Genomic DNA, 23,836 nt, shown 5'->3' with positions numbered 1-23,836 from the left:
TTTTTTGCAGTCCATGATGAGATTCTTGCTGCCATTTTCTCAATGAGGGGTTGCCATTAGGCTATTGACATCTTCTTAGTGGACAAAGGGACTCCTAAATACTTGACTGGTAATTCACCTCTGGCATATCCTAGCTTCTGCAATATCTTTTCTCTTACCAATTGTGTAACTCTTCCAAAGTAGATTGAGCTCTTCTCGGTTAGCTTTCAAGCCTGACGCTTCATAAATTGATTGAGGCATTGCTGTTGACGGATGATCATATCACCCCTTGCAAAGAACAACAGATCATCCGCAAAGCTAAGATGAGTGATTCCGTGCTTGGAACATCTGGGATGATATTTGAAACCACGCTTCTTTTTCAATCCATTTAGGCATCAGCTCAAGCACTCCATAGCAATTGCAAAAAGGAAAGGAGACATAGGATCTCCCTGCCTCAACCCTTTAGCTGCTGGGAATGGCTCTGAAGGTTCCCCGTTTATAATAATAGAGTAGCTCACTGTTTTCACACAAGCTAGCACCCACTGTTGAAACCTACTAGGAAATCCCAGTTCTACCATCACCTGCTCCAAAAAAAAACCATTCCATAGAATCATACGCTCTTCTTAGGTCAATTTTAATCATACATCTTGGAGAGGAGTTCTTCCTTGTGTATGCCTTAACAAGCTCATGGAATAGAATTGTGTTGTCTACTATTTTCCTCCCAGGAATGAATTGCTTGAGCTTCACTTATAACACTATCAATTACTCTTTGCAGTCTATTTGCTAGTATTTTAGATATGATCTTATATAGGACAATGCAGCAAGCAATGGTCTGAATTCCTTTGCTGTTGTTGGATTACTCACTTTAGGGACAGGGGTGATTGATGTGCAATTTATAGCTTTGTAGAGCCTACCAGTAATGAAAAACTCCTGGACTGCTTTCACTATCTCTTGTTTAATTATAGGCCATGCCGTTTTAAAGAAGCATGAATTATAGCCATCAACCCCAAGAGCCTTGTCCTCATGGATAGCACATAGACTTTCATATATCTCCTTCTCTAAGACTTCTGCAATTAAGCTGAGTTGTTGATCATGAGTGAGCTTGGGACCATTTTGCATAATCTCTTTATTGATTGCTGGCAATGAATTGGCAGAAGAGCCCATCAGATTTTTATAAAAGTTGACAAACTCTTCTTGATGCTAGCAGGAGTAGTTAGCTTCCATCCATCCATAGTTGTAATCTCCAAAATCTGTTTCCTGTGGCTTCTTTCTTTCATAATAGCAGAGAAATACTTAGTGTTAGCATCACCTAGAGTGATCCATTTTTCCCTTGACTTTTGCTTCAGAATGCTCTCTTTCATTAAAGACCATTTCTCTAACTCCTGTAGTATGTGCTTCTCTTGTTCAAGTAGGTTGTCAGTGTAGTGTTGTTGCATCTTTTCCTGTATTGTGATGAGCTCCAACCTAGCATTCTCACTTCTCTATGTTATGCCCTTATATTCTTCAGTTTTAAGCCTTCTGAACAATGGTTTAAGGGCTTTGAGTTTTTCCCAGATGTCCTCCATTTTATCCCCAGCCACTCTCCTCTTCCATATTTTCTCCAACATTGCTCAAAATCCTCATGAGCTGTCCACACATTAAAGAATCTAAAAGATGATTTAATATTAAACCTTACAGATTTTATATTGAGTAACATAGGTGAGTGATCAGATATGAATGGATTGTCATACTCAGTGCACACATTGCCCCAGTTCATCATCCACATATCATTGCCAAATACTCTATCAATCCGGCTAAGTATTCCGTCAGCTCCTTGTTGTTTATTCGACCAAGTATAGTATTCTCCTTTTCATGGCAGCTCATTAAAAAAAAAGGTTACGAATGCAGTATGAGAAGTCAACCATTTCATTCATTGTGACTGTATTCCCATACAACCTATTCTGCGTGTGCAGAAATCTCTACTTATTAGCCAAGGCTTGGTCATATGTACAGAAATATCATTCGAACTTGTCCATAGAGACTTTCTCTGTTCTACTGTATTAAAGCCATATACTAACGTAAAGTATGTTTCAAAACCATACATCCGACCCTTAATAAGGTAGTGAATTAGTTGAGGCTCTACTCTATCAATATCCACACAGTATAAATTAGGATCCCAGTTAAGCCATATTCTTCCATTCACTACACTTTGGTAATTGCATTGAATTGCCCATCTTGGTAATATATTTTTGAAAACCCTATTGACTCTGGTTTCTTTAACTCTAGTTTCCAGCAGACCAGCTAGTTTTATGTATTTATTCTTTAAGTATAACCTTAGCTCATTTTGCTTATATCTCTTATTAATTCCTCTAATATTCCATACTACCCAGGTCATTAGGCTATTATAGGAGGCCAAGTATCTGCTGTAGGCAAGCATTTCTGAGTCCCATTCCTACTTGATTTCCCTATTGTTGTACTTCCTCTTTGCACACTGGCAGTCAAAGCTGGAAACTCCCTGATACAGCTCAGTTCAGGGCTTCTTTGAGGTATCCGGTCCTCCTTGTAAGTCTCATTGCTTCTTACCATTGTCTACTCTTCACATCTTGGTAGAGGTTGTTGTCCTTGCTCAAGCACTTGTTGATCATACTTCTCTGTAGTTGTCTTATTTGCTTCTGATAGTTCAGTAAGCTTTTCCCTCACTTCAGCAGTCTTCTTTGTTCTTCATTCCTTGATCACCTTTACCATTGGTTGTGGGCCTGCTTGTGGAGCCGGTTGTGCATTGGCATTTGGTCTCCTTCTCCTTTTAGGCTGCTCAAATTGGTGCTGCTCTGTCTCAATTTGCTTGCAAGAGTGGCCAATTTTCAAACATACTTCACAAAATTCTGATTTCCTGTCATACTCTATCACTTGATCAAATTGTCTCACATCAGGTTCCCACACAGTGACACTAGAGGGAAGTGGCCGAGTAACATTGATTTCAATTAGCATACAAGCATATGAGATCTTCTTTTGCTTGGAAGTGCATTCATCAGCATACAAAGGTTTTCCTATTGCACTTGTAATTCTGCTCAGTGATTGAGCACCTCAGCAACTCATAGGAAAGTTTGACAGAACCACCCACAGAGGAATTTCAGTGAGGAATTCCTTTATAAAGTCAAAATTCACAATCCATGGTTTCAGGATAAGAGGCTTGTTATTAACTGTATAGGGACTGGAATAGAGGACTTCATGCATATCATTTATAGACTAAAATTTGATTACATAGTGGCCTTCTTCATGGTAGAATACCTCTGGCTCTGCAACTTGATTCCAGCTTTGCTTTACAAGTCTATGCATATAGCTATATCCCGGAGTTTCCCCAATTACATACAGAATTAAAGCACATCTCCATTTCAGAATTTCCTTATCAACATCCTCTTTTTCTAGTTGCATCACAGTTTTTCCATCAACAATTTTTGAGGGAATGTAGGATAACTTTAACCCATTCTCAGAGCTATAGTTACCTGCAAATAGCGAGGTGCATGCTTCAGTTGTCCCTTTCTTCTCAATTATTGGTTCTAGATCTAGTATAGATTTGGTTGTACTCGCTAGATCTTCAAATTTCCCAGTTGATTTGTCTTTTTGGCCGCTTAGTGATGGACTAATACTCAGATCCAACCTCTTAGAAGGCCCTTGTATCATGACTTCACTTTCATATTGTTTCGTCCTTGCGTCATCCAATGGAACAGGAGATTTTACTATTTCAGCTGTTGGTGTTTTCTCTGGTTGCATGAGAGCTTCAACTGGTTTACTGATACCAGCTAAAGGTTGCAACCTAGGTCTTCTGCGAGCTCGTCCTCTCCCCCGCGCCATTACCACGGTGGGCGTATGTCTGACTAACGTGCGCCGGAGGGCATGGGAGCTAGAGAGAGAAAGCAAAATTTTCAGTTGGTGATCTCTGCGATGTACAACTGAAATTTTTATTAAGGGGTGTCAAAATATAAAAATGTAGAATTCAAAAAAAAAAAATTAAAGAGATTCAACATATAATATATATGTATATAAAAAAACAACTGGACCAAATTAAATAGTGTAATTTTCCGGCAAGGAGTGTCAATTGACACCCCTGGCCTATGGTAAGCTCCGCCACTGCAAATCTAGTGCACCAAGGTAGTATTGAAAAACCTGACTTTATTAGTTTGATTTGGTTTATTGATTTAAAAACCCGATATCATTGGTTTGATTTGGTAATTAAAAATTCTAACCAACCCGATTTATATATAACCCTACTTACTACTATGTGTTTGAAGAATTGTTGTTGCCCCCTTGCCCTTTATTGGTTGACAATTAAAAGGAACAAATATTTGAAAGAGAAAAAAGAAAAAAAAAATTAAGTGTTATAAATATATTATATTATGGATGTTCATTTAGTAATCCGTTATAAATAAGCTTCCTGAAGAAGCTTATCCATATGGGACTCCACCGTAAATATGTTTATCTATTTAGTACTCTATTGGAAATAAGCCTCCTGAAGAAGCTTATCACTTCGGTACCTGGTTATGGATAAACATTACCCCGGTAGAAGATTATCCATACCGGGTATAATAAGCTTATCCATTCGATACTCCGTTATGGATAAACATTACCCCCGGTAGAAGATTATCTATACCTGGTACAATGAGCTTATCCTTTTAGTACTCCGTTATGGATAAACATTATTCTCAGTAGAAGATTATCCATATTTGGTATAGTAGCAGCTTACACAGCAGCTTGCAGTAGCAGCTTACACAACAGCTTCCTTTCTTCTATAAATAGAAGAGATTTCAGTTCATTATGTACATCAGTTTGAATTCGAATAATATATCAGTTTCTCTCTATACTTGTCTTTACTTTACAGTCTTTATTTTATAACACGTTATCAGCACGAGACTCTGCCATCTCGAGCAAATACTTTGAAAGTATCTGAGGTACGAACTTTCTTTTTCTATATAATGTCAAATCTTTCCAAACTTGAATTTGTAGCCCTAGATATACCGGGCAAAAGCTACATGTCTTGGGTGATTGATGCTGAAATTCATCTTGATGCGATGGTTCTGGCAGACACCATCAAGGATAAAAATCACGCATCAAATCAAGATCGTGCCAAAGCAATGATATTCCTACGCCATCACCTTGATGAGGGTCTGAAAATGGAATATCTCACTATTAAAGATCCAGTCACACTGTGGAATAATTTGAAAGATAGATATGACCACCTGAAGATGGTCGTTCTTCCACAGGCACGTTATGATTGGACTCATCTAAGGCTACAAGATTTTAAATCTATAAGAGAGTATAATTCTGCTATGTTCAGAATATTTCCCAATTGAAATTCTATGGTGATAATATTACTGATCATGATATGTTGGAGAAAGCAGAGGAGAAGCCTTGATGCGCTGGTAAGGAGGTGTGAGCGGTTGGCCGTGGTGGGTACGAGAAGAGGTAGAGGGAGGCCTAAGAAGTATTGGGGAGAGGTGATCAGGCAGGACATGGTACGAATGCGGATTTCCGAGGACATGACCCTTGATAGGAAGGTCTGGAGGTCAAGCATTAGGGTTGTAGGTTAGGGGGTAGTAGAACTTTTCTTACTTCTTTCCAGGGGTGAGGCGGGGTTGGATTAGGGTTGGCCTTAGATGGCTTGCAGTTTATGTTGAATACACACTATACTTGCTGTTTATCTGAGCCCCGGGCCTGGTTACTGTTATTGCATGTCATCCATCTTTTAATTGTTATGCTTCTGTTACTATTACGATTTCTACTGGAGTTACTAATGAATTGTCTTTTGTTGTTTTTCTTATTTCCATGTTTCTGAGCCGAGGGTCTATCGGAAACAGCCTCTCTGCCCTATCGGGGTAGGGGTAAGGTCTGCGTACACATTACCCTCCCCAGACCCTACTTGGTGGGATTTTACTAGGTAGTTGTTGTTGTTGTTGATATGTTGGAGAAAACTTTCACCACTTTTCACGCCTCGAATATGCTCCTGCAGCAGCAATATCGAGAGATGGGATTTAAAAAGTATTCTGAACTTATCTCACATCTTCTAATAGCCGAGCAACATAATGGGCTATTAATGAAAAATCATGAAAGTCGACCTACTGGTTCTTGTCCGTTCCCTGAAGTGAATGAGACGAACTTCCACCAAGCTAGACATGGAAGAGGTCGTGGCCCCAGTCGTGGGCATGGCCGTGGTCGGGGAAGAAACTCTAATCATGGTAATAATAATGCACCAAAGAACCCTCCTCGCCACCAGCAGTGAAAAAGGAAGGAACAAAAGCATGAAGCGGTGCAAGCACCAAATACAGAAAATGCATGCTATAGATGTGGAGGAAAAGGGCACTGGTCACGTACCTGCCGTACGCCAAAGCACCTGGTTGAGCTATATCAAGCCTCCCTAAAGAAGACAGAGAAAAATGCTGAAGCAAATTTTATTTCTGAAGATAATTTAGACTTCATGCATTTGGATGTAGCTGATTACTTTGCACTCCCAGAAAGAGAAACAAGTCATGTAATCAGTGGTGAATCTGTAGAAATGTAAATATTTTAATTTTTGTTGTTTGTAATAGATAGTATGGTTATGTAATTGTAGTACATAAATAAAAGTTATGCTTTGATAATGATGTTTACTATAATATATTTTATTTATGTCATTTTGAAGAATATCGATAATCCTCAAATTATGTTTGGATCAAAGACAAATCATGAAGATATTTGTGTTATTGATAGTGGAACAACTCATGCCATATTCAAGGATCAGAAATACTTTTCTTATTTGCATAAGGAAAAAGCAAATGTTTCAACATTTTTTGGTAATATAAGTTTGATTGAAGGCTCCGGAAGAGCCATTATATTTCTGTCTAAGGGAACAAAACTTATTATAGACAATGCATTGTTCTCCTCCAAGTCCCGAAGAAACTTGTTGAGTTTTATAGATATCCGCCGAAATCGGTATCATGTTGAGACAATAGATGAAATGAACGTGGAATATCTTTGTATTACAAAGAATATTTCTGGCCAGAAATGCATTGTAGAAAAGTTACCGACTTTATCTTCTGGCTTATACTATTCAAAAATTAGTACAATTGAAGCACACTCTATCGTAAACCAGAAGTTTATGGATTCAAATACTTTTGTGCTTTGGCATGGCCGTTTGGGCCATCCTGGATCAATAATGATAAGACGAATTACTGAAAATTCGAGTGGGCCTCCATTAAAGAACCTGAAGATTCTTACAAATGACGAATTTTCTTGTGATGCTTGTTATCAAGGCAAAATGATCACTAGACCATCACCAATGAAGGTTGGCATTGAATCTCCTGCCTTTTTAGAGCGTATACATGGGGATATATGTGGACCTATTCACCCACCAAGTGGGTTGTTTAGATATTTTATGGTCCTAATAGATGCATCTTCAAGATGGTCTCATGTGTGCCTACTATCATCTCGCAACCTGGCATTTGCAAAGCTATTAGCCCCAATAATTCGATTAAGGGCACAATTCCCAGATTATCCTATAAAGGCTATTTGCCTTGATAATGCTGGAGAATTCTCATATCAAGCTTTTGATGATTATTGTCTATCAGTTGGGATAAAAGTTGAACATCCTGTAGCTTATGTTCATACTGAAAATGGCCTTGCAGAGTCATTTATTAAACGCCTGCAATTGATAGCGAGACCACTACTTATAAAAACAAAAATGCCCACTACTGTTTGGGGCCATGCTATCTTGCATGCAGCATCACTTATCCGTCTCAGACCGACACATTATAATAAATTTTCTCCGTCACAATTAGTTTTTGGTCATGAACCAAATATTGCCCATCTACGAATTTTCGGATGTGCTGTATATGTGCCAGTAGCACCACTACAGCGCAGTAAGATGGGACCACAGAGAAGGATAGGAATATATGTTGGGTTTGAATCATCCTCTATTATTCGCTATCTTGAACCATTGACAGGAGATTTATTTACTGCTTGATTTGCAGATTGTCGGTTTGGTGAAACAAATTTCCCACAATTAGGGGGAGAGAAAAAGGAAATCAAAAGAGAAATTGGGTGGAAAGTTTCATCATTATCTCACATTGATCCACGTACCCCTGTATATAATCAGGAGGTCCAGAAGATCATCCATTTACAAAATATAGCAAATCAAATGCCAGACGCATTTACTAATTTAAAAGGATAACTAAGTCACATATCCCTGCAGAGAATGTGCCTATCCGAATTGATGTCCCAGTAGGACCATCTACTAGCAAGAGAGCTAGTGAACCTAAAGCACGCCTGAAGCGTGGTAGGCCTTTAGGTTCTAAGGATCGAAATCCTTGAAAAAGAAAATCGACAAATGATCAAAACGATACTATGAAAGGATCTCCTGAAGAGACCCATGATCTGATTAGTTCTGAGATTCCTGAAGAAATCAATGAACCCGAAGCTCATGTAAGTGAGGAATTTTTAATAAGTTCGACCGGTGATGGGATTAATTTAAATCGATCTGAAATAGTGGTGGATAATATTTTTGCATATAATGTTGCACTTAATATTATGCAAGATAGTGAGGATCTTGAACCTCGATCTGTCGAAGAATGTCGACAAAGATCTGATTGGCCAAAATGGCAAGAGGCAATTCGGTCGGAATTGAGGTCACTTGCTAAAAGAGAGGTCTTTGGACCAGTAGTCCAAACACCTGCTGGTATAAAATCAGTTGGTCATAAATGGGTTTTTGTGCGAAAAAGGAATGATAAAAATGAAGTTGAAAGATACAAAGCTCGCCTTGTTGCACAAAGATTCTCACAACGACCTGGAGTTGATTTTGATGAAACATATTCACCTGTTATGGATGCCATAACATTTCGATATCTCATCAGTTTAGCACTACATGAAAAGCTTGAAATACATCTAATGGATGTAGTTACAGCTTATCAGTACGGTTCACTTGATAATGAAATTTATATGAAAATACCTGAAGGATTTAAAATGCCTGAAGCGAATTCAAAATCTCAGGAAATGTATTCAATTAGATTACAAAGATCTTTGTACGGTTTTAAAGCAATCTGGGCGCATGTGGTATAATCGCCTTAGTGGATATTTGCTGAAAGAAGGTTACATAAATGATGTTATTTGGCCATGTATTTTTATAAAGAAAATGGCATCAGAATTTGTTATACTTGCTGTTTATGTTGATGACATAAATCTTGTTGGAACTCCAGAAGAGCTCCAAAAGGCAATTGAATATCTTAAGAAAGAATTTGAGATGAAAGATCTTGGAAAGACAAAACTTTGTCTTGGTCTGCAAATTGAACATTTAGCAGACGGGATCTTTATCCATCAATCTGCATATATAGAAAGTATCTTAAAACGCTTTTACATGGACAAAGCGCACCCATTGACTACACCAATGGTTGTTCAATCACTTGAAGTGAATAAGGATTTGTTCCGACCTCCAGAAGAGGATGAGGAACTCCTTGGTCCCGAAGTACCCTATCTCAGTGTGCACTAATGTATCTTGCTAATGCTACAAGTCCTGACATAGCATTTTCTGTTAATTTACTAGCAAGATACAGTTCTTCTCCTACACGAAGACATTGGAACAGGATTAAGCATATATTGCGATATTTAAAGGGAACTCTTGATATGGGTTTGTTTTGTGCTAACAAAGATAGTGCAGATCTTGTTGGTTATGCAGATGCAGGTTATTTATCTGATCCCCATAAAGCTCGATCTCAAACCGAGTACGTGATTACATATGGAGGTACTGTCATATCATGGCGCTCCACAAATCAATCTATTGTTGCTACTTCTTCAAATCATGCTGAGATAATAGCTATTCATGAAGCAAGTAGGGAATGTGTATGGTTGAGATCAATAATTCATTTTATTCGAGAAAAATATGGTTTGGAATGTGAGAAAAGACCCACAATTTTATACGAAGACAATGCTGCATGCATAGCCCAATTGAAGGGAGGATTTATAAAAGGAGATAGAACGAAGCACATTTCACCAAAATTATTCTACACACACGACCTTCAGAAAAATGGTGACAATGATGTGCAACAAATCCGTTCAAGTGATAATCCAACAGATTTATTCACTAGATCTTTGCCAACTTCTACTTTTGAGAAGATGGTATACAAGATTGGAATGCGGAGACTCAAATATTTGAAACAAGGTTTTCATCAGGGGGAGTAAAATACGCGATGCACTCTTTTTTCCTTACTAAGGTTTTTTCCCATGGGGTTTTCCTTATAAGGTTTTTAATGAGGCACCTAGTAATGCGTATTACTAAATATGCGTACTCTTTTTCCTTCACTAGGATTTTTTCCCACGTGATTTTTCCTAGTAAGGTTTTAATGAGGCACATTATCTTTTAATGAACATCCAAGGGGGAGTGTTATAAATATATTATATTATGGATGTTCATTTAGTACTCCGGTATAAATAAGCTTCCTGAATAAGCTTATCCATATGGGACTCCGCCATAAATATGTTTATCTATTTAGTACTCTATTGGAAATAAGCCTCCTGAAGAAGCTTATCACTTCGGTACCCGGTTATGGATAAACATTACCCCCGGTAGAAGATTATCCATACCGGGTATAATAAGCTTATCCTTTCGATACTCCGTTATGGATAAACATTATTCCCGGTAGAAGATTATCCATACCGGGTATAATAAGCTTATCCTTTCGATACTCCGTTATGGATAAACATTACCCCTAGTAGAAGATTATCTATACCTGGTACAATGAGCTTATCCTTTCAGTACTCCGTTATGGATAAACATTATTCTCAGTAGAAAATTATCCATATCTCGTATAGTAGCAGCTCACAGAACAACTTACTTTCTTCTATAAATAGAAGAGATTTCAGTTCATTATGTACATCAGTTTAAATTCGAATAATATATCAATTTCTCTCTATACTTGACTTTACTTTACAGTCTTTAGTTTATAACATTAAGGAGATTGGGTACCGACTTATTGGCTTTTTGGACCAATTATCCTTACAACTTTATAGAAGCTTAACTTTCATGGCCACTATTTACTGTTAAGCATCAAATACTTCTATGTTAATTTGTAAAATGTTTTTAAATAGTTACTTTAAAATTGTGATTTAGAATATTTTTTGTATATTAAAATACAGAATTGATTGTGAAATTTCTATAATTGCTGGTCTCAAGCTAAAAATAATGATCCTACTTATTATTATTTTTAGGGGATAGGGAAAGGAGAAATGAGGGAGTGAATTATAAGGTGAAGAATCAAACTCTCACGAATAAAGTAAAATTTCAGGTAGCTAACTAACTGAGTTATTGAAATTTCCCTCTACTTATAATTTGAATCCTGCAATCAATGTTAATTTTTTTTAAAGAGAATAGGTTAAATATGGAAAGGAAAATGAGCTTTTTAACCTTAACCAAAGATCTTAAGGTTGAGCCAAAATTATCTTTGATAGGGGCGCTTTATACTCTTAAGTATGATTTTTCAGCGGAAATCTCGATTATTCGGGCCCCAAAAAAATACTTACTGAATAGCAAATAAGAAAATTAAAAATAAAAAGTTTCTTTACATAATTTCTCCACTCTTATTATGTACAACATGATATGACAGTGATATACAATATTGTTGCGAGACCCGTCTTATCTTTGTTCCCGCATGGTCTATAAGTTGCAAAGAAAAAGAAGAAAAGTAGGAAGGGTTTTAGCTTATAAAAGATGGCACAAAAGTCCATTAGTACACCACTAGTAGTACCCTATTTTGGGCATCGATTTAACTAAATGAAATGTGTAGCAAGTACTATACTCCCTCCGGTCCAAAATAAGTGATTTTTTGGCTTTTTTCTTGTGGTCCAAAATAAGTGATTTTTTCAGATTTCAAGAATGAATTAATTATTTTTTTCCTACATTGTCCTTAGAGTAAATAGTGTTGGAATATGTGTTAGGAGTGTTTATGTGAGATAGTAAAGGTTAATATGGTCAATTCCATTGCTAATTAATGTTAAAAGGTGAATTTCTTAATCTGTGTGAAAACATCCAAAAAATCACTTATTTTGGACCGGAGGGAGTATCATTTAAGATACGTGGCTGTGTTTAGCTCAAGTCTCGAATTTTCCACCATCAGTAAATTTAACAGACACAAAAAAGAAAAAGATTACTCTCTCAGTTTATGTGAACATATTTAACTAGACACGAAATTTTTAAGAAAGTAAAAAAGACTTTTAAAACTTGTGGTGTTACACGTCATAACGTTTGTGACTATTTATTAACATCATACATACGACTCGAGAGCATCACCCTTGTATTACAAATAAAAAGATCAACAATTCAACAAGTCTCTTCTCGAAGATAACAAATATCTAGAGAACTAAACTTCCTCAAGATTTTAATCTGATTAAAGAAACAATTCACATCAGTATTAGTACCATGTTAAACTGCATGCCCCTTCAAGTAAATACCTTTTTGTTAAATTTAAAGGGTTACGCTGATCTCAAAACAAAATTTCCAACCCAAATGCAGCATTCTAATAGACCTAGGAAATTGAGCAAACGTTAGCAGCTGCTAATGAAGTAAAACCATAACTGCATTGCATACCCTGCTTTGGTTCAATCATTTATCAGCAGCAGGTATCAGTGCCATATATAGAGAGAGAATAATAGAACAAAAAATCTTATAATTGATAGCTATAGAAGATCCAAGTATAAAATATAAACTGAGAGCAAAAGAGGGATTTCGAGCTGCTGAGTAATTAGCCCATTTTACAGCGTTGCAATGTAATAAGACAAGAAATTTAATCTTTGACAACCTAACTGTATAGGTCATCTTCATCTGCTGCACCTGCTGAAGTTGCAAAAGGATCAGCAGTTCCAGTTGTACCTCCTGCCGTGCTAGTCTCTGAGAATCGGAATTCAGTACCAAAACCTCTAGACTGCTGCAACGTCTGAGCAAAAGCCTGGTACTTGCGAATATCTGCGTCACTAACACTCCTCCTAGCATACTTCATTGATTCCTCAAAATGAGCAGGCTTGATCTCGGCTACCTCATCATCAACGTCTTCCTCCATGGCCTCAGGATTCTCGCTTCTTCTTTTCTCCCTCTCAATGTCCTGCAAAAACATATATCCGCATTAATTTTCCACAATCAATGACTACACTAATAGGTATCAAAGGATTAGAAGAGAAGATCTAAGGCACTTACTTTCTCAATGTTTTCTCTGATGGCGTATTTGCAAGCACGTTGACAGATTTCGGTAATGTCAGCTCCACTGAAGCCCTGTGTGTACTTCGCTAGAGCTCTTAGATCGATATCCTTGGAGAGGGGTGACTTTCTAAGGCACGCCTTGAAAATTTGGTGACGAGAGTCTTCGTCGGGGAGAGGAATATAAATCAACTGATCAAGACGACCAGGCCGTAGAAGCGCAGGATCAATAATGTCGGGCCTGTTGGTTGCACCAATAATGAATACTGTCTTCTTAGCATTCATGCCATCCATTTCAGTAAGGAGTTGATTCAAAACTCTATCAGCAGCTCCCCCAGCGTCTCCCACACTACTTCCTCTCTGAAAATTTAAGCCCAATCATTAATAAAAAGAACAAATGATCCACAAAGAAGAAAGTGAAGCAAGTATAGTCATAGATTACTGGTTATAAACAAGGTACACACCTGTGTGGCGATGGAATCCAGTTCATCAAAAAATAGGACACATGGAGCAGACTGTCGAGCCTTGTCAAATATTTCTCTAACATTGGCTTCACTCTCTCCAAACCACATGGTGAGCAATTCTGGACCCTTAACACTGATGAAGTTGGCCTGGCATTCATTTGCAATGGCCTTCGCGAGCAAAGTTTTTCCACATCCAGGTGGGCCATAGAACAAGACTCCCTTTGACGGAGACATACCAAACTTCTCGAATTTCTCAGGATGTTCCACTGGATATTGAACAGTCTGCTCAACAAGTTGAATCGTAAATAAAACAGTTGATATGAATAACATATTGAAAAAATTAAAATGGTCATTTCAGCAGGGCCCTAATATGAATCACCAGTACATTCAGTTTATAAAAGTACCTCTTGGAGCTCACGCTTGACATTCTCAAGGCCACCAATATCCTCCCAGGAAACATTGGGAACTTCAACAACCTGCTCAGCCAAAAGCTACATAGTTAGATTCAAATACAAATTTAGTAGGCATCAGAAATAGATAATAAGAGAAATTTAGACATACAGTTTCACGCAAGGCGGAGGGATTGCTCGTTCCAAGAGCAGTTTGGAAGTGCTCATTTGTCACAGCCATAGAGTTCAGTATCTCTGCATCAATGGTCTCATCCTCCAAATCAATCACGTCCATCTTCTCTCTGATGCATTGAAGAGCAGCCTCGGTACACAAAGCTGCTAAATCAGCACCGACATAACCATGTGTGTCCTTGCCAATTCTTTCTAAATCAACCTGCAAAGAAAGAGATCTCAAAGTCAACAAACTGCAACTCCTTCATGGAAAGGGAGAGGATCTGAGAACACTAAAAATTTGAAGACGTGAAATTACTTCTTCAGCAAGCTTCATGTTCTTCGTATGGATACGAAGCACCTCGAGACGCCCCACTTCATCTGGAACACCAATGTCTATTTCCCTATCAAATCTACCAAACCTTCTTAGGGCAGGGTCAATGCTATTGGGGCGATTAGTGGCACCCATAACAATTACATGGGCACGTGATTTGAGTCCATCCATCAATGTCAAAAGCTGGGATACAATCCTCCTCTCAACTTCTCCATGTGTCTTCTCACGTTTAGGAGCTATTGAGTCAATTTCGTCGATAAAAATGATTGATGGTGCATTCTTTTCAGCTTCCTCAAATGCCTTCCTAAGATTGCTTTCACTTTCTCCAGCCAATTTTGACATGATCTCTGGACCATTAATACAGAAGAAGAACGCACCAGTCTCATTTGCAACTGCTCGGGCTATTAAAGTCTTTCCTGATCCAGGAGGTCCATACAACAGAATTCCTTTAGGAGGCTTGACACCAATAGATTTGAAGAGTTGTGGGTGCCTTAGTGGAAGCTCAACAAGCTCCCGTATTTGAGCCATTTGTTTACGCACACCCCCAACATCATCATAACCGATCTCATCTAGCCTATTCTCGTCTTCCCTACTCACAGGTTCACCCTCACAAAATATCTCTGTATCAGGGGCAACAACACAGTATTCAGGAGGATCAGTCTCAATAACCTTGAACTCTACACTTCTCATCCCTCCCCTTACCAAGAAAAGATCACCCTTCCTCACCGGTCTGTATGCTTCAAGGAAATAAGCTGCAGATGAACAAAATAAAGAAGCAATAGCATGTCAGCATTTGTATACACAACTAGGACAGAAACACATTACTTTAACAAGAAACATGAGTGCTGATTATAAACACTCATAAAAACTGCTAGTATACTTAAAAGTCCTCATCCCCAAAAAATTCTAAATTGAGCAGATATTACAATCGATAAAAATGCATGACAAGCATCTGATCTTGTTTTGCTTCTCAGTTCTCACCTCCAAAATAAAAGAAGCTTCGATGAATCACCACATGGAGCGATACTAATGTTGTTAGTTTGCTTAATATGAATTATAAAGAACATGTGTACAGCAGATTCATTTCAAACGTCAGATCTAATTAGAAATAGGAAAAGAAGGTTTCATAGGCAAGATGAATGGCACAGAGCCTCTGCAAACAGAGAATTTATCTTACTACAGTATATTATAAGCTAAGTATGGCCTCTTTATTATGTGTATACAACCAATTGCACTTCCAAATTCAAAGCAGTAGCAAGGCAGTTCATGTAGGTCCAAGCAGTAGCAAGGCAGTATTAAGAAGAAATAAAAAACATCTGAATACTTACGTTTTAAGTAAGCATCAAAGAGGTTCCCAGTGACCCCTTCAATGGTATCATCAATGGGAAGAATGTGTACACGTTTGCCATACTTGACATCAGGACACTGATGCACAGAGACAACGTCACCAAGTCGAACCCTTAGGTTATTTCTGACAACCTTGTTCATCCTGATCTTCGGCTCGTCACAGGTGTCATCAGCAAGAGCTATGCAGATTGTATCTTTTCTCTTCTTACCCTATAAACCAAAAAAACGTTTGTGTATAACCATAAGATCCTCATAATAATCATATGATTCATATCCCAGCATCCAAGTTATTATCAGGCTTTCTTGGATCACCATAATATATTGGCATTATAAAGTAAACAAATATATTCTCAAGCCTGCATCTCATGTAGCAGAAAGAAGTACAATCACTAGGAAACCAAACCTACTCGTCTGAACTTGGGGGGAAAACAAAAAAAAAGAGCATAAAGACAACCAAAAACCTGCAGCATTTGGTCACGTTAATCACTCAATATCTTCAAAGGATACGAAATAAACAAAAGAACAGAGCATAGATAGATTCTCTAAGAGGAATGAACCAACCTTCTTAGCTTTCTTTAAGCAAACTTAACTGATAGTCCTAGAACTTTGAATTTCTCCTCATGTAATTGACTAAGTGCAAACACAAGCACAGGGACCAAATCTTCCTATAGAGCTAATAGTAGCTCTAAAACACCAAAATCCCATGTAACTGTGCACTCCTTACACGTGTATCATTACTACCTTCCTTAATCAATATAAAATTCTCAACCCTAAACCCAAATCGCACATTGGATATTAAGCCAGCAATTTTCAACAAGAATTCCGATCAAGAAACACCACCAATAAAAGAAACTAATAATTGTCACCTAATTGTAAAGCATACAGAAACCCGAAATCCAAAATTCAGGCTTTGAGACAAAATCTAAGAACCTAATTTTTTCCCACACATTAACTGCCATTATCCTAAAACCCTCATATCATGTGTGAAATTTAACCCAGAAAAGCTACCAAAGTTAAAAACTTTCACAGCTAAAAACAGCAAATTAACGTAATTCAAACAAAACCATGGGTAAAAGTCAAACCCTGATCAAGATTTCAGAAACCCAAAACCTAAACAATAACCGCCATTGTCAAAAACCATAGTACAAAGAACTAAAACCCATCAAACCCCTTATACATAACCACAGATACTTACACCTACAAATGCAACCAATGTTCAAAACTTGCAGAGCAAAAATCATGGTTAAAAATTATATAATGAATGAGACAAAGTTAACCGTGAATATGGAAAACCATAGTACAAAGAACTAAAAATCCATCCCCTTATACAATGGGTGAGGTTAGAATCCATAAAAGCTGTAACAAAGTTTAATACTTCCACAGCTAAACACAGAAAATTGAAGTAATTTTAACAAAATTATGGTACAAATCAGACCTTTATCAAGATTTCAGAACTAAAACCTCATCAAACTCGACTTAAACCCACAAAAGCTAACGAAGTTTAAAAACTTGCACAGCTAAACACAAAATATTCAATTAATTCTAGCAAAATAAAGGGTAAAAATCTGACCTTGATCAGGATAGTGTCACCGCGGAAAAGCTGAAGCTTCTCCATAGTATCAGGGTGAAGAGCAACAACAGAGTTGTCATCGTTGATTGCTTCATCAACAACAAGACGATTAGGCGACTTCTTCCTCTCCAATATCGCCGTACTATAGTCCCTCTTTGTCCCTTTCCTGTACACATATTTACATAAATACCACAACAAAATTGAAGATCAAAATCACAAACTAAATCTACAACGTATTGTTTCATAGTAAAGATCGGAAAAAAGGGTACTTACGAATCGGGGGATTCAGCTTTGTTAGTCATGATTTTCGCAGAAGTTGATAGGTCTCTGAAGAGTTTCTGATTTTGTAATGAAAGATCTGCCGATGGGTGGGGAAACGAGGAGTTTATATAAAGAGTGTTACTCCGTTTCTTGTTAGGAAAGAAATCCTTTTTTGTTTTTGTTTAGATAATCACTTAAGTATCTTTTCTTTTTCTTTTTTTACTTTTTCCTTTTCATTGTTTAAGAGGGATATTAAGCACTTCTTTCTTTCTTTTTCTTTCTTTTCTTTTTTTTTTTAAAAGAAAAGCAAAATATTATCACTGTTTTTATTTCCTTTCTTGTAATTCTTTTCCCTTTCTGATTCGGATTTTTTTAAGTGAACCAGTCCAACTTCTAGAATTTTTTTCTCTTGAAAAGTTTTTGAGCAATAATAATAAGTAAATTAATTTTCCTCTGACTTGCTTATTTTAGTCAAAAGTTAATTTGACATGTGGAATATAGTTATGAGTACAAAATAAGTCAATCGATGTCATCTCAATTCCAAATAGTTGGAAGCCATTGTATGCGTATAAAAGAATTTAAGAAAATAACAAAAATTAGAATGTTACACTTGAGGCTTGTGACAAACACTTTTTAAAATCTTGTTACCGCTTCATTGGACTTTATCCTTGCATAAGGGATTCAATAATTTGTATATAATAAAAAGAATTCATTTTGCTCTATTACACAATATAGTTTTTCAAACTCTTTTTAAATTTACTTTGTTGACTCATAGTACTTTTCACTTTAAAATATATAAATTTTAATTTAAAAAACTTAAAAACATACCTAAATTCACAGTCTGAAAATTAGGTTTGATCCTCATATTGTGAACCCCTTTACATAAAATGGGAGGGAGAGAGCAATATTCACTATTTTATTTCAGTGGGAAAAATATGCAGGTCTATGACCTGAGCCTTGAGGTAAGTACTTTGACTGTGTCTAGAACAATTCATATGACACTGAATTCACGAGTGAAGAGAGGGTTGCTAGTATTACTTAGTCGATTGGCAGTCGAATTTTGAGCATGAGAACTTATTAATTTGGAAGCAAGTTGGGCTCAGAATTTGGGCATGATCGGAGCATTATTATCTTTAGATACGTCAATTACTAGTGATAAAATTTGGCATGAAACTCTTTGAAAAGATATTGATTATGATAACTTATCATCAAAGTAGAATTCTATATTATCGAATATCATTAATTTGGTACTACAACAACAACATACCAAGTATATTCTTACAGGTGAGGTACTCCTACCTTGTGCATGTAGAGAGACTGTTTTCGATAGACCCTCGACTCAATTAAGCATAGTATCGGCAGTAAAACATTGCAATATAAAAAATGGACAAGTCATGGAAAGGAAACATAACAATAGCGAGATATTAACAAATCAAAATACAAGCAATATCAGGTAATAATATGAGTCCAAGAATAAGTCACAACTAGAGTAATATTAAAGTTACCGGTATGTAAGGAGAATATGCTTTACCACATACTAACCTTCTATTGTACCCTAATTTTCGACCTCCACGACCTCCTATTAATGGTCATGTCCTCAGTAGCGGAAGAATCGACATATCAGATCTAATCACCTCTCTCCAATACTTTTTAGGCCTTCTTCTCCTTAGACCCACCATATGCAACCTCTCACACCTACTTACTGGGGCATCTGAGCATCTTCTTCTCACATGCCCGTACCATCTCAGCCTCACTTCCCCCAACTTATCCTCCACGGGAGCTACCCCCACATTGTTCCAAATATCTTCATTCTTGATCCTGTCTCTCCTAGTATGCCCACACATCTACCTCAACATCCTTATTTCCGCTACTTTCAACTTCTTGACATGAGAATTCTTAACCGGCCAATACTCCCCCCATTCAACATAGTCGGTATAACCACCTCTCTGTAAAACTTATCTTTATGTCTTGGTGGAACCTTCTTTTCACACAAAATACTAAAAGCAAGCCTCCATTTTATGTATCCTACTACAATACGGTGTGTGATCTCCGCATCAGTCTCACTGACCCAAAATACTTGAGACTACCTCGCTTTGGGGATGATTTGAGTATCAAGCCTGATCTCCACTTCATTATCATGAGTTACGCCACTGAACTTGCACTCCACGTACTCTGTTTTAGTCCTACTCAACTTGAACCCTTTAGATTTCAGGGTATGTCTCCAAATCTCTAGCTTGGCATTAACTCAGTCATGCATCTCGTCAATCAACACGATGTCATCTTCAAATAATATGCACCATGGCGCCTCTCCCTGAATATGTCACGTCAATGCATCTATCACTAAAGCAAATAAGAACAGGCTAAACTCTGATCTTTGGTGTACTCTCATCATACCAGGAAGTATTCGGAGTCTCCTCCTATTGCCTTTATCAGAGTCTTAGCTCCATCGTACATATCTTTAATCACCCTAATATATGCGACACGGACACCTCTTGCCTCCAAGTATCTCCAAAGACTTTTATTGAAACTTCGTCATATGTTTTCTCCAGATCGATGAACACCATATGCAAATCTCTCATTCTCTCCCTATGTATTGTTCCACCAACCTCCTAATGAGATGAACGACTTTTATGGTGGATTGCCCCGGCATGAATCTGAACTGGTTCTCAGATATAGATACTCTCCTCGTCACCCTCATCTCCACCACCCTTTCCCAAACTTTCACACTGTGGCTTATCAGCTTGATACCCTTGTAACTACTGCAGTTTTAGATATCCCCTTGTTCTTATACAACGGGATTATCATAATTCACCTTTATTCTTGCGGCATCTTGGATTTCCTAAAAACGAGATTAAATAGGCTTGTGAGCCACTACAAGCCTATTTTGCCCGCACTCTTCCAGAACTCTATGGGAATCTCGTCGAGCCCAATCGCTCTTCCCTTATTCATCTTACGCATAACCCACTCTACCTCCCCGGTCTTTATCTTCCTACAATACCGATAATCTCGGCGACTCGCGGAGTGCTCCTGATCACCCAGCACAATATTACTATCCACATCCTCGTTCAAGAGTTTAAGAAAGTACGTCTATCATCTTCGTCTAATATGCGCCTCTTCAATCGCTCATACTTAAACTCAACATATTTTTATCTTTTGAAAACGGTCAATAATATTATTATTGCTTATATTTGTAAGTACTTTCTTCTTATAATAATAAACTAAACATTCATTTAAAAATATCACAAATACCTTTATGTAATTCATCTTTGATATAATGGATAAGGATGATGTTTCTACAATTGCAGTCGACAAATAAAATCAAAGTTATTTTAGGTCGGCCGCTTGTGAATTTTCATATGGAAGAATCACATAGAAAATCGTCCAAATTATTTTACACTAGTATACAAGCCCACGCTCGCGCGACTATAAAATAAATTAAAAAATACTTAAATATTAATATCATAATTTTTGTATAAAATATTAATTTTACAGATCAAACTTCTCATGATTCATGTAACATCTATTAATTAATATTAGTTCTTCTTTTCACATATTTTTTTATCAGAAAAAAGAACGTCCCTATTAAGCGTGAAACAACCAATTTTAATCATAATATGTTAACTTGAATAAAAATAATATAATTGACATAAAGAAGGATAAAAAAATAAAAAAATAAAACTAATGAGAAAGAGAAAAGAAAAGATAATGTAAAAACCTAAGGATGTAAACCTAAGTCCGCGGCATTTTTTCTTCCTCTAAGTCTTATTCTTGGTATGAATTGCAGATGACTATATTCATAGAGTTAATTACATTACATCAAATAAAAAACCTAAAAAGGAAAGGAAACTAAAAAAGAAATAAAAAAGAAGAAGTGGAAAAAAGAAGAATAAGAATAAAATCATTAAATGTATCATGTTCTTTGAGGCCTTTCTCTTCTTCTTTCCTTTGCTTGATTTTATTCCTTTCTATCTCTATCTCCAAGCCTATCAACCGAAAACCCCGCGATTGCACACTACTAGAGAGAGAAAGAACACAACCTCTCTATTCTCTAACCAAAACAGCATCTCAAGATAGCCACATCCCCTCTCCCGGCAAAGGACCCAACCTCCATATAATCCCATCAGAACTACCAGACCCCCTACTGAAGCCCTTCAAATTAAAATAGAGGAGGATACTTCTCAAAAAAATTCAAGGAAATCATATTGAAAAGGAACCTAATTTCCTCCATGTCGTATGAGCTAAACTACTCTCCACTACGTAGGCTCCTGTTCGAATTAAATGCGGGGAATATCCTCATTCTTTTGACAAAAGAAGATAAAAAACAAGTTGTACCACCCTTGGGAAAACTCCCTAATAGTGAAACTATTTTGGGGGAAATCACACATTAGTTGCTGCGAGCAAAAGCTTGTACAACTATGGAAACCCACTGAACCTCTAACCCTCATAGATCTGGGGTGAGCTATTTTCATTGTGAAATTTAGCCTTGAAGAAATCATGAATAAAGTTCTAACAGAGGGTCCATGGTTTGTGACGGGCCATTTTTTGTTTGTACGCCAGTGGAAACCCAATTTTGTTCCGTCATAGTCCAAATTACTTATAACAGCAATGTGGATCAGACTCCCACAGTTACCAACATAATTTTATGATAGAACAATCCTAGAACAAATGGGCAACAAAGTTGGTAAACTTCTGAAAATAGATATATGTACCTCATCCACTATTCGGGGGAGGTATGCTAGAACTTGTGTCCAAGTACCCCTTGATATTTCTACCACCACCTCTGTTACCAGCGTCACCCATAACCAACTCATCTCATATGAGAGACAAGGGATCCTTTGCAAGGGATGTGGGAGGAATCCAATAACCTGAATAGACCCCTCCAACACCACCCCAAGTGAAGGAACAGTCCTAGATGAAGACTCCCTATGGTGGACAATCCCCTTCACGAGGAATAAACGAGGATTGCATAAGGAAGATCACCCACAACGACATGCTAGAACAACGACAGAGCCGAACTAAACCCAGGTAAAACGGTACAGTGACACTACAAGTATGTTCCTTTACCTGGTAGCTATCACCACCAACGGGAGCAGCCCTAAGACCCATAAAGAAATCAAACAAATTAGCCATTTGGGCTCTCATGGGCGGGCATTAGGGAATCACCAAGAATTGAGGCCATTTGGGGCCAATTCTGACAAAGGTCCAACACCATACTTGGGCCAAGTTAAACCAAGCGCCTCCCCACACGTCAAAATCACTGGGTTGAAAAGGCATCTGCCCAGATCAGGCACACTCCCAAAAGATGCCATTTTAGGGAATATTTCCACCCCAAACAATCAAAATTCAATCTCCAAAAATGGATTTAAGATTCCATCACGCATTTTGACATTGTCCCCTCCAAATTGGGTACTCTTACACAAAATGAGAGTATCTCTTTTTTGGAAAGGGATAATCTGTCAAAGCAACCCACCCCAAGTGGCCCACAAGTCCCCGAAAGGCATTACTAAAAAGCGTCTATTTTCCGACTGGAATTTTCAAACCGGAAAAAGACGGTCGAAAATTCCGATCGATTCAGACGCAATTTGTGAAATTTTTTTTTTTATTATTTTAAAATAATTTTACGGCAAACACTCCGAACTTATTTGTCGAAAACTTTGGCACAAAATATCGCGAAAATATATTTTTGTGATTTTCGACCGTTTCGGTCACAAAATAAAAAAAATTAAATTTTTTTGCGACTGATTCGGTCGCAAAATGTGTCATTTTAGTGTGACCCAGTTTGTGACCGATTCGGTAGTAAAAAATTAGAATAATATTTCGACCATTTCAGTCGCAAAATATTTGCAACCGATTTGGTCGCTAAATGTGTCATTTATGATGTCTTACTAGTTTGACCCAATTTGCAACTGATTCGGTCGCACTTTCAAAATTTTAAGAAATTGAGATAATGCTCCGAACCGTTTCGGTCGGGATTCTTTTTTTATAATTATAAGCACGTAATTTTGACCCGCGCAACTTTTAAAAGTAGTATTTTTAAAATATTTACTGTTTTCATTTTAATAGGATTTCAGTCAACTTTTAATTTTAATCTTAAAACATACAAAAATAGTTTTATAATATTTCTTCTCTCATTAATAT

General features: G+C 37.3%; 3 protein-coding genes across 3 annotated transcripts; 1 reads left to right on the top strand and 2 right to left on the bottom strand.

Annotated features, from left to right (window-relative positions):
* On the bottom strand, positions 375-1,415 carry LOC109233795. The gene is made up of 3 exons (XM_019399657.1): positions 1,169-1,415; positions 844-1,115; positions 375-560 (listed from the first exon to the last, which is right to left on the bottom strand). Exons 1-3 carry the CDS (start codon positions 1,413-1,415, stop codon positions 375-377), a joined length of 705 nt encoding a protein of 234 aa, XP_019255202.1.
* LOC109233794 lies at positions 4,929-5,368 on the top strand. Its single transcript, XM_019399656.1, has 2 exons — positions 4,929-5,201; positions 5,291-5,368. The coding sequence occupies exons 1-2, from the start codon at positions 4,929-4,931 to the stop codon at positions 5,366-5,368; spliced, it is 351 nt and encodes a 116-aa protein (XP_019255201.1).
* LOC109233493 (cell division cycle protein 48 homolog) lies at positions 12,533-17,860 on the bottom strand. The gene is made up of 9 exons (XM_019399379.1): positions 17,711-17,860; positions 17,438-17,603; positions 15,849-16,077; positions 14,506-15,272; positions 14,188-14,409; positions 14,031-14,102; positions 13,627-13,908; positions 13,163-13,522; positions 12,533-13,070 (listed from the first exon to the last, which is right to left on the bottom strand). The coding sequence occupies exons 1-9, from the start codon at positions 17,737-17,739 to the stop codon at positions 12,771-12,773; spliced, it is 2,427 nt and encodes an 808-aa protein (XP_019254924.1). The 5' UTR covers positions 17,740-17,860; the 3' UTR covers positions 12,533-12,770.

This window comes from Nicotiana attenuata, chromosome 10, assembly GCF_001879085.1.
Source record: "Nicotiana attenuata strain UT chromosome 10, NIATTr2, whole genome shotgun sequence".
NCBI lineage: Eukaryota > Viridiplantae > Streptophyta > Magnoliopsida > Solanales > Solanaceae > Nicotiana > Nicotiana attenuata.
Note: the sequence above shows the minus strand (reverse complement) of the source record. Positions and strands in the feature narration are given on the sequence as shown.